Source organism: Mastigoproctus giganteus, chromosome 11 (genome assembly GCF_048544385.1).
Source record: "Mastigoproctus giganteus isolate SK-2022 chromosome 11, ASM4854438v1, whole genome shotgun sequence".
NCBI lineage: Eukaryota > Metazoa > Arthropoda > Arachnida > Uropygi > Thelyphonidae > Mastigoproctus > Mastigoproctus giganteus.
Window position 1 is genome coordinate 166,693,567 of NC_143585.1, and position 19,138 is coordinate 166,712,704.

The 19,138-nt window shown below is 39.2% G+C and overlaps 1 protein-coding gene across 1 annotated transcript in view; it reads right to left on the bottom strand.

Moving 5' to 3' along the window:
• Nucleotides 1-19,138, bottom strand: part of LOC150078559 (replication termination factor 2) — a 125,706-nt gene that overhangs the window by 72,039 nt on the left and 34,529 nt on the right. Inside the window, exon 3 of the mRNA XM_090385348.1 lies at nucleotides 3,528-3,612. Within this exon, the coding sequence (XP_090241474.1) occupies nucleotides 3,528-3,612 (85 nt within the window). The remainder of the gene's footprint in view (nucleotides 1-3,527; nucleotides 3,613-19,138) is intronic.

Here is a 19,138-nt window from a genome sequence, read left to right on the forward strand (position 1 = left end):
CCACTCCATAATACCAGATATGGAAGGAGAACAGATTGATAGGTCTATTGCACTCATGGATCCTGTCGAAAAATGAATATAGGTAGGTTCACCAGTGTTCAGAAGGGTAAGTTGATAAGAGTCCAGAAGGGATTCTATTGACTTGCCTCTCTTGTCAATTGTTAGAGATCCCCACATCGGATGATGAGCATTAAAATCTCCAAGTAAGCAGAAAGGAGACAGTAGCTGTTCTATTAGATTTTCTAGGTCATCTGAAGAAAATGAGAAATTAGGAGGAATATATATAGATGCTATTGTAAGAGTGATGCCAATTTCAATGCGCACTGCCACTACTTCAAAAGGAGACTGAAGAGCAATATGTTTCGATGGTACGTTGTTTCTTATAAGAACCGCCACTCCTCCACGGGCTGGAGAGTCGATACTTCTATCTCTTCTAAAGATAGAGTAATCTTTTATAGTAGGACACACTTGTGAATTTAAATAAGTTTCCTGAAGGGATATGGCTGCTGGATCATAACGGTGGATGAGATCACATATATCATCTTTTATACTGCGAAACCCTCTACAATTCCATTGAAGAATTCTTTCCATTAAGCGGTTTTGTTGGTTGTTTTTGTTTCTGACTGCTTTTTAGTTGTGACTTGTTTACATCGATCCGATTTTCCTTTGTCTTTCTTTGGAAAGTAGGGGCGTGTTACGTCCATCTCATCAGTCGCATGAAGTTCTAATATGGCCTCTTCAGAGTCATTGTGCTGGTCAATATCCATTCTGGTTGAATTTGGTGGTTTCAGTACCATGGTTTCTGTCACTTTTTGTTTTGCTGTTGGGTTTACATTAGCTGGAATGGTAATTGGGGTATTACAGGCTTGTTCAGTTTTTTGTTGCGAAGGACACTGTTTGGGAGCAGAGAGAATGGAGCGTGCCCAATTAGCGATGGACATATTTGGGGGAACGGCAACATCTGTTTGTGTACCTATTGACTGAAATTGTTTAGCAGCCATTGCATATGTACGTGTTCAATCTGTTTTTAGTACTTGCCTTCTGGCCTCTGAATATGTCACTTTATTTTCAACTTTATATTTCTGGATTGTTTTTCCTTGCTTCCAAAGTTCGCAACTTTTGGAAAAAGCTGGGTGATCACCTTTACAGTTTGGGCAAACAGAAGTCGTAGCAGTGCATTCAGTTTGATTGTGCTCCTTCGATCCACAAATTGGACATACTGACTCACCTCGACATGCAGATTGGGAGTGTCCGTATTTTTGGCACTTGTAGCACCTGATTGGGTTTGGGATGTAAGGCCGGACACGGCAATGGAGATAGCCTGCTTTGGCAGATGATGGTAGGATGGGAGAGCTGAAAGGGAGAATTATGCTCCTAGTGGGAACAAGCACACCATCTTTCCGAGTCATAATTCTCCTTGCTTGTATGACTTTTTGTTTACCTAGCTCTTGAACTATCTCCTCCTCTGATACAGTTAGCAAGTCCCATTCTGCGATTACTCCCTTCGAGGAGTTTAAGGTGGCATGGGGAGTAACTTTTATTGGTTGTCCGCCAAAAGTAGTCATCTTTAGTAATTTTTCGGAATGCTGTGGTTTCATAGTCTCTACAAGAAGGTCTCCAGACTGGAGCCGCTTTACTGTTTTTGGTGAGCCTGCAGCAGACTCGATGCATTTTTGGATAAGGAATGGGGACAGTTTACTCAGAGGCAGCTCTGATAGAGAGTGTAGTATGAGGAAAGCTGGTATTTCCTCTTGTGGGGTTGTTTTCAACCTCTTTGGTTGAGAATAGTCATTTTCGGTGTCTTTTTCTAGTCTTGAGCTCGATGGCTCTAAAGGTGGAAAAGAACTGTTTTCCATCTTTGCTCCTTTCAGCCCTGGGAGAGTGGATTTCTTCTCCCAGGTTACCGGCCCCGCCACGGGGAGGCAGGAGCAGTGCCGCTAGAGTGACCAAGCGGTATAAGGGTTAATGCGTTAGTTTAAAGAGAAAAAAGAAAGGTGAATTTCCTTCCTGTAACTTAGTTACAATTTGTAATACTAAGTTAACAAATAATTAATGGGAACGTAAGAAAACTTTTACAAATGAATATAACTGTAGCTTTGACAAAAACGCTCTAGAAATCACTCAGGGAATCGCTTGATCACTATAACGCTTGGCACCCGGTGCCGCCACCTAATTAATTTTGCATAGCACTTTCATTACTAGTTTAGGTTGAGGGGGAGAAGACAGAGAGTGGTAATCAATGGACACTGCTCATCGTGGACTAATGTTATTAATGGAGTCCCTCAGGGTTCAGTATTGGGGCCTTTATTGTTTTCTGTATTTATAAATGATATTGATGATGGTATATCAGGCTTAATGTCCAAGTTTGCAGACGATACGAAGGTTGGCAGGGTTGTCAAGGACACTACTGACACTATGCTGCTGCAACAGGATTTGGAAAGGTTGAGCAGATGGGCTTCGAGGTGGCAAATGAAGTTTAACATTGACAAATGTAAAGTACTACATATGGGAAACAGCAACCCCAGAGCAGCGTATCAACTCTGTGGTACTACACTGACAGTGGTAGAGAATGAAAGGGACCTGGGGGTGGTGGTGCAGGCAGATATGAAGTTCTCTGAGCAGTGCAGACGAGCTGCAAGAGTAGCTCATGGTGTATTGTCAATGATATATAGGAATTTTTCTAGCAGGGATAAGGAGGTGATTATTCCCTTGTATAAGGCAATGGTCAGGCCACACCTAGAGTACTGTATACAGGCCTGGAGGCCTCATTTCAGGAAGGATGTAGAGCTGCTGGAACGAGTACAGAGAAGGGCAACTAGATTGGTGAATGGGACAAAGGGGTTCTCTTACGAAGAAAGGCTTAAGTTTTGCAAATTACAGTGTCTGGAAACTAGGCACCAGCGGGGTGATCTGATAGAGGTGTACAAAGCCTTGAATGGTTTGAGCATGCTCAATGCTGATGGGATTCTTCCTCTAGCTCAGAAAAATCACCTGAGAGGGCATAAATTCAAATTGAGGAAAGACAGATGTAGGATAGATGTGCGGAAATTTGCCTTTAGCCAGCGGGTGGTTGGTGGGTGGAACAGACTTCCATCCCTTGTCGTGGAAGTTGATAGCCTAAATAAGTTTAAGGCTCAGCTGGACAGGTATTTCGAACGAACAGAGGGGTGAAGTGGAAGTGGTTATTTTTATTTATTTATGTTACTTTTTTTTTTTTTTTTTTTGGCTGATGCTGCATAAGCTTGCTTTCTTGCATCAAATGCCTCTACTAATGCTAATGCTAATTACGTTACTGAGTACTGTAAGCAAGATAACTGGTAAATAATTTTTTATGGATAACAATATAATATAAGAATAAAGATAAAATAATATAGTACACTATTTTCAACTGTTTCTTACTTTTTATCTCAAAAAAAGCTAACTGGTGTTATAAAGTAAACCACATATGCAAGCATGGACTGCCTTTTTTTTTCTTTTTCTTTGGTACATTTTACAAGATGTTTAAAAATTAAACAAAAACTATATACCTTCAAACAATGAATGTGGCTGGCATTCTTGCAAGATGGATCCTTATTCAGAAGATATTCAATCACAGATTCTTTGTTGTAGAGTCTAAATAATAAAATTTAAACCACATTATTTATTAAGTATTACTACTGTCTATTATGTGTTTCAGTAAAACTGAAAAACAATGTACATTTTAAAACCAATGAAAATAATCAGTATTTCAAGATATATTCAGCAGAATGAATTTAATAAAAGCAATATAATGAAATTCACTGTGATGGAATTTTATTATATTACTTTCAACCCCCCCCCCCCCCTCCAAAATGCTGGTTCTACCAGCCAGCACGACCATAAGTAATTTTTATATATTACCTACTTCTGGCTGCCATTAACTTTTAAGTCTGTTTATCCCTTGTCCTGAAGTTTTCAGGACCAATCAAGCTCTCAGCTGCCTCACTCAACACCAGTGCTCATACTTGTGGATCAGGCAACAGCAGCAATCTCCAAGGCAGAATGCCCTGGTCCCATAGGAAGTGGTCATTGTCGGTGACTCTATATATGTGGTATTATGTGTTATACTTCTCAAGTTTTTAACATAGATGAAGCAGGACTTTTCTGGAAACAAATGCCTAAAAGAAGTTTCATATTGAAAGAAGAAAAAAAACATGTCAGGTTTCAAAGCGGCGAAGGATCGGTTGACTTTATTGTTGGGTGGTAACGATGTGGGGGATTTAAAATTAATACCCCTTTTCGTTTATTTGGAAGAGGGCCAAAGTTCAACCGAAAATCGATACATTTTTTATGATTAAATTCATCAATTAAATTCATGATTTTAATTGGAATTTTAAGTTTAATTTTGATACGTAAACAGTTACCACATAATTATATACATATGTAATGCAGGATATTTTACATGTACAAATATTTGTATAAATATTTTGACCGACACTTGTGCATCTTTTCACTACCGTTTATTATTGATTAGGAAATATCCTATGGTACCAACCGCAACTTACAAATACATATGTTACCTTATGGGAATGCGGCGCTCGCTTAGTGCAGATTCACTTAACGCTCTGTTTTTCCGGAACGAATTATCAGCGTTAAGTGGGGGTCACATGTATATATATATATATATATATATATTTTAGTATCGAGTATTATCTTCGAGTTTCGTTATATAACTACCATATCAAGTTATGTATAACTTAATAATGTTGTGTTTGTAAAATCTAAGTCGCTATATGTATTTAGTTAAAAAGTAATTTAATTGACAATGAAGTTTAACAAGATTATAAATTTTACTGATTAATTAATAATATATGTACTATACTATACTAAGCTAACGTTATATAGTACGGGATATAACACTATCATATAACAATGGCGGCAAGTTATGAACGATAAATCTACGGACATTAAGTATTTATTAACTACAAAAATCTCGCCGTTTCAATTCAGAATAAACCAAGGATCTTGACTAGGTCTATAAGCTACTTATAGAAAATAATTTAATATAACAATTAGTCAAAGCGGCTAAATATAGCTAAAAACTGTCCGTTCGACGGAGCTGCAAAACTTGTAAAACACGTGGATTGGATACCCTTACCGATAATAAGCAATAACCTACAAAATCTCTATCGAAGTTAAAAATTAAACTAAGTAACGTAACTAGTAATATAATACACTAGAAAATAAGTTAATATGCCAATTTAAGTTAATAAAACAAAAAAACTTCTCTATTTTCCGGAGCCATAAAAACTTCCCCAGCACAAGGCTACTCTTGTTTCCCAAATTTTCTCGTTTACCAGATGCTGCCATGTGGAGGCAGAAGGAGTGCCACCTTTGTGATCAAGCAGTAGTGGGTTAGTAATAAAAAAAAAAATTAAGAGAAAAAAGAAAGAAAGAAAGTTACTTTTCCTTCTGATCTAGTAAAGTGCATTCTTTAATGAATGAATTGAGTGTTAATATAATGCTGAAAATAAGGAAACTTGCTTGTGTATGATCCTTTGATCCACAAATAGGATCTCTGTATGCCTGCTGAGAAATGCCATATTTCTGGAATTAAAAACAACCAAGAGGATTTTTAATGCAGGGCCAAATTAGTTTAAATAGCCAGCTTTTACTGTGGGTGGAAAAATAGGAGTGCTGACAGTTAAAATGATGGATCGAGGTGGTATGAGATTTCCATCTTTTTTTAGTCATTATCTGTCTTGCCCGGATTAGGCAAGACAGATAATGACTAAAGGCCGCTAGGGGGATGATTGTGTCCGGCTGTCTGTATGATATGCTCCGTAAACTTTTCTTGTTTTGTGTGTTTTTTATTTAGAGTATTAAGTTCCTATTAGTGCCACCACATAAGGATAGGCCCTTGGATTGCCAGGTGCAAGTACTGTATTATTTGAACGGACAACAGATAAGTATTAAATGAATTTCTGCATGTTCATTCTGCTACTCCATACAAGCGCTTTCAGCCATTATCTTGTAGTTCAACTTATACATGTGTCCAACAGACACTTGACCTTGACCAGGCATTAGAGTATTGACTAGCCGCTCTGTTCTTCCCTCCCTACTTAGACCCCTGCTCCCTGTGGATTTCACTGCAGGGCAACTAAGGCGACCGGCAGGTCACAGTGCCAATTGCTTGCTAAACCACAACTGTAGTGATATTAAATTATCTAGTAACACTACAGCAACTGAATTCAATATGACAAATACTACCTCCTGTCAAAATTCTAGCGTCTGCACCATCTGTGGGACCAGCTCTGACCCCATTGTCCAATGTACTGAGTGCAAACAATTAATATGCAATGACTGTACACATTCTGACCTGAAAAAATTAAATAAAAGTCGGCGGAAATCATTCTGTTGTGATAGATGTCGACTCAGAAATTCTCAGAAAAGCCCTATAACTGTTGCAACGCCAAACAGCACGGAACCTGAGTCACTTTCCTCCTCTTCCGCTAACAAAGTTGAAATGCCGTACTCTAGTACATTTGAGACAAATATCATGCCAATAACTAGAAATACCGACTCTGAATCGTACATGGATGAAGCCTCTAATCCTTCTTTGTTGTCTTTGGGGTCGCATCAAATCTCAGATGCATCAACTCAAACACATATATCTGTGCTGTCAGAAGATCTCAGCGCTAACTCCTTCCCTACGGAAACTCTGAATCCAACCTTTGGTATTCTGCAATCAACTGAATTCCAGGAACTACTCTTTAACACTATGCAGAAAATCCTCATTCAAACTCATCTAATCAGCGCACCTCATACTGCAAACTCTGAAATTCTCCTGGATTCTAATACACTCAATGAAGGAAACAGCGAGCTATCCACGCAGATCTGTGGTATAAAAACAATATTAACTAATCAACAGGCTGAAATTTCTGACATTAACGCCCAAATTAAAAATCTGACATCAATTATGTCTTGCCACTTAAGGGAAGCTAGGAAGAATTCTGAACCTACTCTCGAAACCAATGGGCTCAAAGTGAATACGAATTCTTCATTAACTGACGATGCCCTCAGTATTGAGACCAGATCTTCACCTTCCACCGGCCTCAATACTTCTACTGCTGCAAATATTAATTTGCCCAAGCCTGCTAACATTCATGACTCAAGTCATTCAACTGAGCAATTTATTGCCAAACAGACTCTGTTAGATGATTCTTCTGATGTAAATAGAACCACTCCTCCCACCTACTCTCCTCTGCGGAACAGTTCTGTCTGTACCTCTATTTCACAAGCTCAGAGTCACCAAGCGCAATCCTCTTCAACATCAGTTAAGGCAACATATGCAAAAATAACTGCTGCCACATCTAATGAGGTCTGCAAACCTGTCTGTAGATCTGCCGCCACAGCGAGTAAACCTGTTTCTAATTGCCAGTCTCAAATATCACACCAAAGATCAAAACAGAACAAACCGTCAGAAAATATTAAAGCATCTATATCTCAAGATACTTTCTCCAAGCTTCCAGCCATAACTCATCAAACACAGAATGTAACTACTGCAGAAAAATCTCAGTTACTCAAACACAAGTATAATATCACAATTATTCCCACAAAAGACCGAATTTTTCTTTCTAGACTTGGACCCGCCACTAAATCTGAAGATCTTATCAACCTAATTAAAGAAGAATATGGTTTCGGAGTAGATGTCCGTTCTCTGAAGACACGATGTCCCGCCTACTCATCTTTTATAATAACATGCCTTCCATCACAAACAGAAAAAGTGCTGAATCTAAGATCCCTTTTATCAGGGGCTCTAGTAAAACGCTTCACGGACAGACCATCAAGGGAGTCCAAAATCTCCTCTCCACCGGCATAGCAATCAGATACCCCGCTATCTACACATACTACGTTCTCCTCTCGTCATAGAATACCCAGATCCCTACTGTTCAGTGTTTACCTTCAGAATTGCAGGAGTATAATTAGCAACCTAAACCACTTCAGAGCAATCCAAGGCTCACATATTTACGACATTTACCTGCTCACTGAAACCTGGCTCTCCATTGATATTGATGATCAGGAGATTATAGATGGACAATATACAATCCATAGAAAGGACAGAGGATCTCGTGGAGGCGGAAGCTATTATACACTCTAACCATATACTCTGTGAAACTGCATCAAATTTCACAAATATTGAATCAGTATACTGCCTTCTTCATCTTGGCAAGTTAAAGGTTTTAATAGTATTGCTTTATTTTCCACCTCCCTTAACTAATATAGACCTCCAGTACTTAGAAAGCTCGCTGGAATCAATCTTCCCACTAATTCAATCTGCCGACATAGCAATGGTTTTGGGTGACTTTAACTGTCAAATGGCCAATTTAGGATCTTCTTCTCCATCACTGCAGACTAGGGCTCTCTTTAATATGCTTCACAGCTATGGTCTGGAACAAATTTGCAACTTTCCAACCAGAGAAAATGCCTACCTCGACCTAATATTTTCCTCTACTCATATAGATGTTCACACCGACAACCCCATATTTCACTCGGATCATTCACCAATTACTTTTGACATCACAGTGACTTCTCATAACTTCAAATGCAGCTCCCGTACTCCTCGTTTCAATTTCAGAAAGGCTGACTGGCCTCTGCTCAACCTAGCTCTAAGAAATGTAGACAAGCAGCTCGCTGACGCTATGGATGACATCGATGTGCTCACCAACAACCTGATTAACTGTGTCCATTCAGTTATATCTGACATTGTTCCTCAATCCCATCTTACTGCACGCTCTACCTACCCGCACTGGTATAACAGTGAACTAATACGTAAAATTAAATCCAAAGAATTCTACAGAAACAAGTATAAGCAAACAGGTGACAGTCAATACTATGAAATATTCAGCCAACTCCACAAAGAAGTGAAAACTCTCATATTAAACTCCTACAACATGTATACAGAGTCAGTTCAGGATAGTCTGCTTACTCACAGAGATATCAAACCATTCTGGAATTTCATGAAGCATAAGAACATAACCAGTAGAAAGTTACAACTCCATAATGTAGATGGAATTCTCTTATCTGACGAATTCAGTATTGCTCAAGAGTTTGCCAAACACTTTTCTAGAATTCAAACAAATGATACATTGAGACCTGCCTCATTTCCTGACTTCACCCCTGTTAAAGATGATATCCTCATTAATCTCTTTATCACTGATGAAGATTTAAATTTGGCATTAAAAAGCATGAGAAATGACTATACTAGAGGCCCAGATGATATTCCAGGCTTATTTTGGAAAAGGACTGTCACTACATTGAAACCCCTCATACTGCGGATCTTCAACCTGTCTCTCAGGCTGGGGAAGTATCCTAAGCACTTTAATCAGGTCAATATAGTTCCTATTTTCAAAAAAGGTGATAAAAATGACGTATGCGATTACAGACCCATAACCTTGCAAAACAGCCTGGCTAAACTCTTCGACACAGCAGTGCACAAACATCTCTTCGAATTCTTCAAGCCTTTTATTGATCAGAATCAACATGGTTTCTGCAGTGGCAAGTCAGTAGTCACAAATTTACTTCCTTTCTGGCAATACACCTCGGAAGCTCTTGATAACCACCTACAAGTTGATGCAGTCTACACAGACATATCCAAGTCATTTGATAGTCCCACACGAACAACTTCTGGAAAAACTTAAGCTATATGGTATCTGTGACCCTTTGCTCTCATGGCTACGCAGCTATATTACGCATCGTTCCTTGAGCATTATCATAGATCAAGTGAACTCAGACTGTTTTATACCACTAAGCGGAGTACCACAAGGCTCTCCCTTAGGTCCTCTTCTCTTCATTGTTTTCGTAAATGATCTTCCTTCTTTCATGTACACCTCCAATGTTCAAGTTGCTCTCTATGCAGATGATCTTAAGATCTACTCAGCAGTGAAGGAGACTACCGATTCTCAACAGCTTCAATGTGCTCTCAATAAATTCTCTCTGTGGCTATCTCTGAATGGCTTGTCTGCTAACCCCTCGAAGTGCAAAGTAATCTCTTTCTCATCTTGCAGATCTCCACAACTAATGAATACGGAGTATAGTATTAACTCTGTGATCATCGAAAGGTGTGACCAAGTTAACGACTTAGGGATTCTCTTTTCCAGCAGTGCTAAATTCGATGCCCATGTCCTTAAAATCACCAGCAAAGCATTCAAAACACTGGGATTCATCAAACGGAACACATACAAGTTCAAAAGCTACAGATATGTGGTTATCCTCTATAAAACTATTGTTCTGCTAATCCTTGAATTCAGTTCACCCATCTGGAATCCTCACACAAAGACTTTAACTAACAAAATTGAAGCAGTCCAAAAAAACTTTGTCCGTTACCTTACGTACCGCAATCCTCTATTCTATCACTCAGTGTATTATGAATTGCTGTGTGATTACTTTCATCTGAGGCCTCTGTGCACTAGAAGAGTTATTGCTGACATCGCCCTTCTAGCCAAAGTAATCACTGGAATTTACGAAGCATCTGATATTCTGAGTAAAATAAACTTCAATGCTCCTTGTAGACAAGTCAGGAACCTTACACCGTTTCGCCTTGACTCTGCCAACACGGACTTAATGAAGTTCAGTCCACTGAACAGAATCAGCAAATCAGCAAATGACTCTCGCATTGACTTCTTTGACAACTCCCAATCACTGATGAACTCCATCCACAAGTTTGCCTCTTCACTTAAACTGCAAAGTGACTAGCTCACATCTAATTATTGTAGTTTATTATTATTTGTTATATTATTTTTCTATTCTCTAACGGATTAATTATTACTTGTTTTACCGGTAACTTAACTTAATACAATCCTCTTTTGTACATATGCTTTTATTGTTTGAATCTATATCAATGTTTATCGTCCTGTTGGATTTCATATTATTTTTATTATGTTTATTGATCTGATCTCAGATACACTGTTAATGGTTACCTGTTGTGTATCTTGTTATTAATAAAATAAAATAAAAAAATAAAAAATAAAAAAAATTACCTTTTGATTCTTAAGTTCCTGAACTAATGAGACATGTGGCAGAGAAAAAAAAATGCATGGTATATACATAAATTAATGGGTGCCATGGAAGCCTATCATATATAAGCTAGTCTGTAAACAAGTCACGAAGGAGATTAGGCAGGCATAGGCAGATTATGAGAAACCTTTGGCAAAGGATGCAAAGAAAAACAGCAAAGAGTTCTTTACCTATGTACATTCTAGAAGGAAAGGGATGAATCAGATTGGTACACTGGATATTGATGGTTCAACCGTTGATGTTCCTGCTCAGGTATTAGTAGTAGCAATATCCTGAAAGAGGCCTCTGAGGTCGGGAAAACTCATGTCTAAAAAATATAAATTCATACACCGACCATTGAATAAAATTTAAAATTTAATATGACTACAATCTTTACACAAAAATATTTACAATAAACTATTGCGGAATGCTAAAAACTGTAATAAAAGATCATTTACAATAAAATTTGCTAAAATATAAAACATTAAAAGCGCTAAAAACCTGAAGCTTTCGGGAGCGTCAGCTCCCTTCTTCAACAGTGATATGACTTCCTGCAACATCTCCTTAAGTAGCAGGCTCACGGTACCTCCACACGTGGTATTTCTCCACGTGGTTCAATCGGCACATGGTCAGAACTGAAAGCGGAAATGTCTCGGGAACGTGGCAAAGAAAATCGTTCATCCGACCTTAATATAATTGTTTCAAAGATAGAATTAATACGTATACCTCTATCTCTATTCATGATATTCCTACTGGATGAACTAATCCGTAAACCCTCGAGCCATTTACACTCCCAGTATCCATGTGCACGATCCAAAATAATAGCGTCCTCCGGGGAGATTTGATGCTGCTTCTCCCAAAAATGTTCGGCCACAGCAGACTTGTTGTATTCAGCGGTTCTTATGGCATTTAAATGTTCCCCCAGACGATCCCTGAGCCGTCGTTTTGTTTCCCCCACATAACACTCCCCACAATCCGGGCATTCCATTCTATAAACCACTCCACTACTAAGATCTTTTGGTATGCGGTCTTTGACCTGAGACACAGCTGTGCACAGCCTCCGTCCGGGAAGCTGTACACAGCGTGTCCCATAACCCCGTAAAATTCTTGCCAGATGTTCAGTAAGGCCCGGATAGTAGGGGATGTATGCGGTGGCTACCGGAACGAACGACTCCCTACGTTCGGACACTCCTCTACCATATCTATCCAGGATCCTGTGGGGGTATCCGCACTTTCTAAGTTCTGCCGTGACACGATTAATTTCTTTTTCTTTATCCTCAGAAGTGGTACAGTGTGATCTTACTCTGTCAAATAAAGCTTTTGCTACACTATTCTTGTATTGTCCAGCTTGTGCTGAATTGAAATGGGTGTATTGACCTCTACACATGGGTTTTTTAAAAATTGACGTCTTAAGTCTAAAACCCACCCTGGAGATCAATACATTCAAAAATGACAGGGTACCACCCGTTTCCACCTCTGAGGTGGAATATCACTGTTGAAGAAGGGAGCTGATGCTCCCAAAAGCTTCAGGTTTTTAGCGCTTTTAATGTTTTATAGTTTAGCAAATTTTATTGTAAATGATCTTTTATTACAGTTTTTAGCATTCTGCAATAGTTTATTGTAAATATTTTTGTGTAAAGATTGTAGTCATATTAAATTTTATTCAATGGTCAGTGTATGAATTTATATATTTTTTAGACAGTAGTAGTAGCAATAGTGGCATGTGATGCAAGAAAGCATGTGTATGAGCTCATGCAGCATCAGCCAAAAAAAAAAAAAAAAAAAAAAATCACACCATTCCCTCCAAATGCCTGTCCAGTTCCTCCTTAAATTTATTCAACCTATCAACTTCCATAACAAATTAAATGAGTGTTTTTATCTACATTCACACAAAGAGTTATTCAGAAATGGGAATGCAAGAGGTGTATTAAACTCTTGAAGTTTGTTTGTTTTGGTTTTTTTTAGGAGCATTAGCAACTAAGGCCATATTGCTCCGGGGATATGTAGTGGTCATTCTCTGACCTTTCCACATCCTCTGTATTTGGTGGGCACGGGCCCGAACCACGGTCTAATCAAGAAGCGTGTGCTACGCAATGCTGCTCCTGCCCAACTGGCTACGGAGGCGCCAACTCTTGAAGTGAGCTAGAGATTTTGTAATAACTGAGAACAAAGTGGAGGAGAAATTTTGAAGATAAACATAAAAAAGACACCCAGGGTGGGTGGATGGGATCTATCCAGTTATATTAAAGTAGGCATCAAAGGAAGCAAGAAAACCCTTAGCCATAATTATGAGAGCTTCCTTTAACTAAGGGGAGGTACCCCATGGACTGGAGATGTGCAAATGTGACCCCAATTCACAAAGGAGGATCAAAGTGTGTCACAAGTAATTATAGACCTGTTGTTCCAGGGAAATTAATGGAAGCACTGGTTAAAGAAGCAATGCAGGATCATCTAAACAAGACTTCAATCATAGCTCGGACACAGCATGGTTTTTTTAAGGAGAAGTCTTGTCTGACCAATTTGATTGGATACTATGATGTGGTCTCTAAGGAACTGGATGCAGGGAATAACTCTGATATCATATATTTGGATTTTAGAAAGGCTTTTGATACTGTTGCACATGAAAGACTGCTGCACAAATTGGAGCAGTGTGGCACTGGGAGGCAAATTGCTGCTAGGGATGGTTGAGTGTGGAGAAGACCGAAAATGGTAATCAATGGACACTGCTCTTCATAGACTAATGTTATTAGTGAAGTCCCTCACGGTTCAGTGTTGGATCCATTGTTGTTTTCTGTATTTATAAATGATACTGATGATGGTATATCAGGCTTAATGTCCAAGTTTGCAGACGATACAAAGGTTGGCACAGTTGTTAAGGACACTAATGACAGTACACTGTTGAAACAGGATCTACAAATTTGAGCAGATGGGCTGAGAGGTGGCAAATGAAGTTTAACCTTGACAAATGTAAAGTACTACATATGGGAGCAGTAACCCCAGAGTAATGTATCAACTCTGTGGTACTACACTGAAAGTGGTAGAGAATGAAAAGGACCTGGGGGGGGAATTGTGCAGGCAGATATGAAGTTTTCTGAGCAGAGCAGACGGTCTGCAACAGTAGCTCGTGGTGTCTTGTCAATGATATTCACAATTTACAGCTGCTTCATCACGAGGTGATGAAGCAGCTGTAAGTTGTGTTAGTGATACAAGGAAAAGAAACAGAAAGGTATCTTTCCTTTCTGGGCCATTGCTTACTTCATGTAGAGCAAAAGAGCTACTGCAATAGAAAATGAGGAAAACAGTATTCACAATATGAAAAGTGTCTGCAATTCTGCCCAGACACGATAGGATGGAGTACATGATGAGAGCCTTGTCAATCAATTCGGCCCTAGAGGAAATGTGCAAGGCTCAAGGGATAAAATTTTTTTCAGCCTAGTCTGTGCTTGTTAACAGGAGAGACTGCTTTTACAGGGATGGGATACACTTAAATAGAAAGGGTGCAAGAATATTTGCTGATGCTATTGAGGCAGTGTTAAGTGGGTCAGAAAACTGCTAGCTTGGGGGGATTCACAGACTAAAAGGTTAAGAGTAGCCGCAGGCAGAGGGGAAGGTGATTCTTGCACAACGTCTATTAGAATAAGTAGCGACCTAGAGCGAGGGGTGCTGGGGTTTCAGGGCCTGATGGCAGTCATCGTGAAACAGGTGTGTATATGGGATGTGTAAGGGTAACTAAGAATAGGAAGAGGTACATGTATACTTGCATGTATACCAATGCTAGAAGTATAATAAATAAATTTGAAGAATTTGAAGTGTTGGACCAGACATCAAAGGAGGATATTGTTGGGATAGCAGAGACGTGGTGTCACACAGATATAAGGAAATGCAGAACTGGAATTTGGGGAATACAATATGTACAGAAAGGATAGACAGGACAGGAAGGGAGCAGGTGTTATGCTGTTAATTAAGAAAAACATAAAATCAAAAGAAGTGCATCCAGTTGATATAGATGAACAGTGCAATGTTTTGAGTCAGTTTGGTGTAACATAAGCACTGTGAAAGCAAAAATAAGAGTAGGAGTGTGTTATAAGCCTAATGACTCGAATGAGTACAATGAACAATTGTACAGAGAAATCGAGTGGGCTAGTAAATTAGAATGTCTAATAATGGGGGATTTTAACCTGCCAGATATTGAGTGGAACTTGTGGGTTGGTCACTCACACACTCGTAAGACTTTTTTGGATTTATTGGATGACTGTTTTCTGCAGCAGCATGTTCAAGAGGCAACCAGGGAGGGTAATACTCTTGATCTGGTGATCAGCAGTGATCTTCGTGTAATAAGAATTTGCAGATAAAGGAACCACTAGGTGGCAGTGATCAGTGTGTAGTGATGTGGGATTTACTTAAAGATATAATTATCATCAGGGGTAAAGGAAAAGGTTTTTGCTTCTGTAATGGTGAGTACAGTGGTCTCAGACAGTTTTTAAATTCTGTACAGTGGGATCAACTGACGATGTTACCAACAGTAACTTCTAAGTGGGAAGCATTCAAGGAATTAATCGTGGATGCTACTAAAAGTTTCATACCTATTAAGAAATATTGTTCAAGGTTTAGGCCTAAATGGTTATCAAATGAACTAATGAGACTCGTGACAGAGAATAAAAATGCATGGGATGCATATAAATTATCAAGCGACTCAGAAGCCTATGTCAGATAGAAACTAGTCTGTAATCAGGTCACAAAGGAGGTTAGGCAAGCGAAGGCGGATTACGAGAAATCTTTGGCAAAAGATGCTAAGAAAACAGGAAGGATTTCTTTACTTATATAAACTTTAAAAGAAAGAGGATGAATCTGATTGGTCCACTTGATATCGATGGTTCGACTGCTGATGATCCTCCTCAGATAGCAAACTGAATGAGTATTTTGCAACTACATTCACACATGAGGAGTTATTAAGGTTTGAAAATGCCAGAAGGTTATCAAATTGTAGCAGAGTGCTTAATGATTTTGTAATAACTGAGAGCAAAGTGGAGGAGAAATTGTTGAAGTTAAACATAAGAAAGGCACCTGGAGTGGATGGGATCTATCCAGTTATATTAAAGGAGATGGCAAAGCAACTAAGCAAACCCTTGGCCATAATTATGCGAGCATCTTTGGACTCAGGGGAGGTCCCCATGGACTGGAGATGTGCAAATATATCCCCAATTCACAATAGGGGATCGAAGGGTGACACGAGTAATTACAGACCAGTTAGTTTGACTTCTGCTCCAGGTAAAATAGTGGAGTCACTGGTTAAAGATGCATTGCAGGATTATCTAGACAAGACTGCAGCAATAATTCTGACATAAGGTTGAAAGTCTTGTCTGACAAATTTGATAGGATATTATGATGTGTTACAAAGGAACTGGATGCAAAAAATAATTTTGATATCATATATTTGGATTTCAGGAAAGCTGTTGCACATGGAAGACTATTGTACAAATTGGAGCACAGTGGTATTAAGGGTAAGTTGCTACAATGGATAAAAGGATGGTTGAGTGGGAGAAGACAGAGGGTGGTAATTAATGGGTGCTGCTCTTCGTGAACTAATGTTATTAGTGGAGTCCCACAGGGTTCAGTGTTGGGTCCACTGTTGTTTTGTATATTTATCAATGATATTGATGAAGGTATATCAGGCTTACTGTCAAAGTTTGCAGATGACACAAAGGTTGGCAGGGTTGTTAATGACAATAATGTCAGTGTGCTACTGCAACAGGATCTAGATAATTTGGAGCAGATGGGCTAAGAAGTGGCAATTGAAGTTTAATCTTGACAAATGCAAATTACTGCATATGGGTAGAAGTAACCCCAGAGAAACGTACCAACTGTGTGGTACTACACTTAAGGTGGTAGAAAATGAAAAAGACCTGGGAGTAATTGTGCAGTCAGATATGAAGTTTTCTGAGCAATGCAGACAGGCTGCCAGGGCAGGTCATGGGGTTTTTTCAATGATATATAGGAATTTTGCTAGCAGGAAGGAGGTGATTGTCCCTCTGTATAAGGCAATGGAAGGCCGCACCTTGAGTACTGCGTACAGGTCTGGAGGCCTCATTTTTAGGAAGGATGTAGATTTGTTTGAGCGTGTACAGAGAAGGGAAACAAGATTGGTGAGGGAAATGAAGGGATCCTCTTAACAAGAGAGGCTTAAGTTCTGCAAGTTGCAGTGGCTGGAGACTAGGCACCTGCACGGTGATCTGATTGAGGCCTTGTATGGGCTGTGTATAAGGCCTTGAATGGGTTGAGCACACTGAATTCTGATGGGATCCTTTCACTTGTTCAGATTATGAACCTAAGGGGTCATAAATTCAAATTAAGAAAAGACAGAGGTAGAATAGATGTGCGGAAATTTGCCTTTAACCAGCAGGTGGTTAACTGCCGGAACAAACTTCCATCTGTCGTTGTGGAAGTTGATAGGTGAAATAAGTTTAAGTAGGAACTGGACAGGCATTTGGAGGGAATGGTGTGATTTTTTTTTTTTTTTTTTGGCTGATGCTGCATAAGCTCATACACTTGCTTTCTTGCATCACATGCTACTACTACTATAACTACTACAACAAAAGGGAATCTGTAATGGCAAAAGCTCTTTGGAAAGTTTGCTTTGATAAATGCACTGCAATCGCTTGGCCGCGGAACGATTGCCACTCGGGGCCACTAACAGTAAAAAACAGGTTGACCAGAACCAATGTCTTCATCGGGATTATGCCTTAATCTTTGCCAATGGACACAGGTAGCAGTTGACTAGTGTGACTTCTCAGTACTTTAGAGGCAGTTATATAGGTTTTACAGGCAACATTAAATTGTGAAATTTTTGAGCTCTTAATTCGTGGTGTTAAGAATTAAACCCATTAGCTCTTAAAAGCTAAAAAGGATTAATTTTTAATCCTTTTAGTAATGGCCACATGGTGCAAGAAAGCCTACGTCTTATGCTGGACCGGCCAAAAAAAAAAAAAAACGAATAAAACAATGATAAAAAAAATAAATAAATAATAATAATTAGTAAAAGAAAAGGAAATTAAACCTATCATCCTATGCGCTTCCCTGACCCGAAGGTACTATCCAGATGACATTTGAATTTCCCCAAACCGTCAGCCTCTACCAACCATGTAGGCAACTTATTCCAGTAATTTATAACTCGTTGGCTAAAATAAAACTCCCTGCAGTCCAATCTAAACATTTCCCCCCGTAACTTGAATTTATGTCCCCTAGTTCTAGCATCATTTATAACCTTGAAAATTCTGTCCTCATTCATTTTACTGATGCCTCTCACAGCCTGAAACACCTCAATCAAATCTCCTCTAAGATGTCTAGTTTCCAAACTCTGCAACCCACATATTCGAAGTCTTTCTTCATATGGACACCCTTTTGCCGATCTCACCAGGCGAGTTACTCGTCTTTGCACCCTTTCAAGAAGCTCGATGTCTTTCTTTAGGTGCAATCTCCATAACTGAACACAGTATTCCAAGTGTGGTCTAACAAAAGCCTTATATAATGGGATTATTACGTCCCTATCTCTACCTGCAAAAGTTCAATAGATCATCGACAGGACACTATGGGCCTTCCTTGCAACCTGTTTATAATGCTCAGAGAATTTCACATCTGACCATATCGTAACACCCAAGTCCCTTTCCTCCAGTACTGGGTTTAGTTGAACTCCACCAAGTGAATAAGTTTTTTTGGGATTACTGTTTCCCAGGTGTAATATCTTACACTTTGTTGGATTAAAGCATAGCTGCCACTTTTCTGACCATTCCTGTAATCTACCGAGGTCTCTCTGAAGAAGCTGAGCTTGACAGTGATCATTAACTACTCTACCAATTTTAACATCATCTGCAAATTTAGACGTCACGCCCTCTATCCCTTCGTCGATGTCATTTATGAAAATTAAAAACAACAGTGGTTCTAATACTGATCCTTGGGGAAACCCACTCCTTACATCAACCCAATCTGAGGAATAGCCATTTATCACAACCCTCTGCCTCCTGCCCTGAAGCCATCCTGCTATCCATCTAACGATTTTCCCAGTGATTTCAACCTGTCCCTGAGTGGGCCAGTAAATCAGAGAGTCTTATTATGGGGGATTTTAATTTCT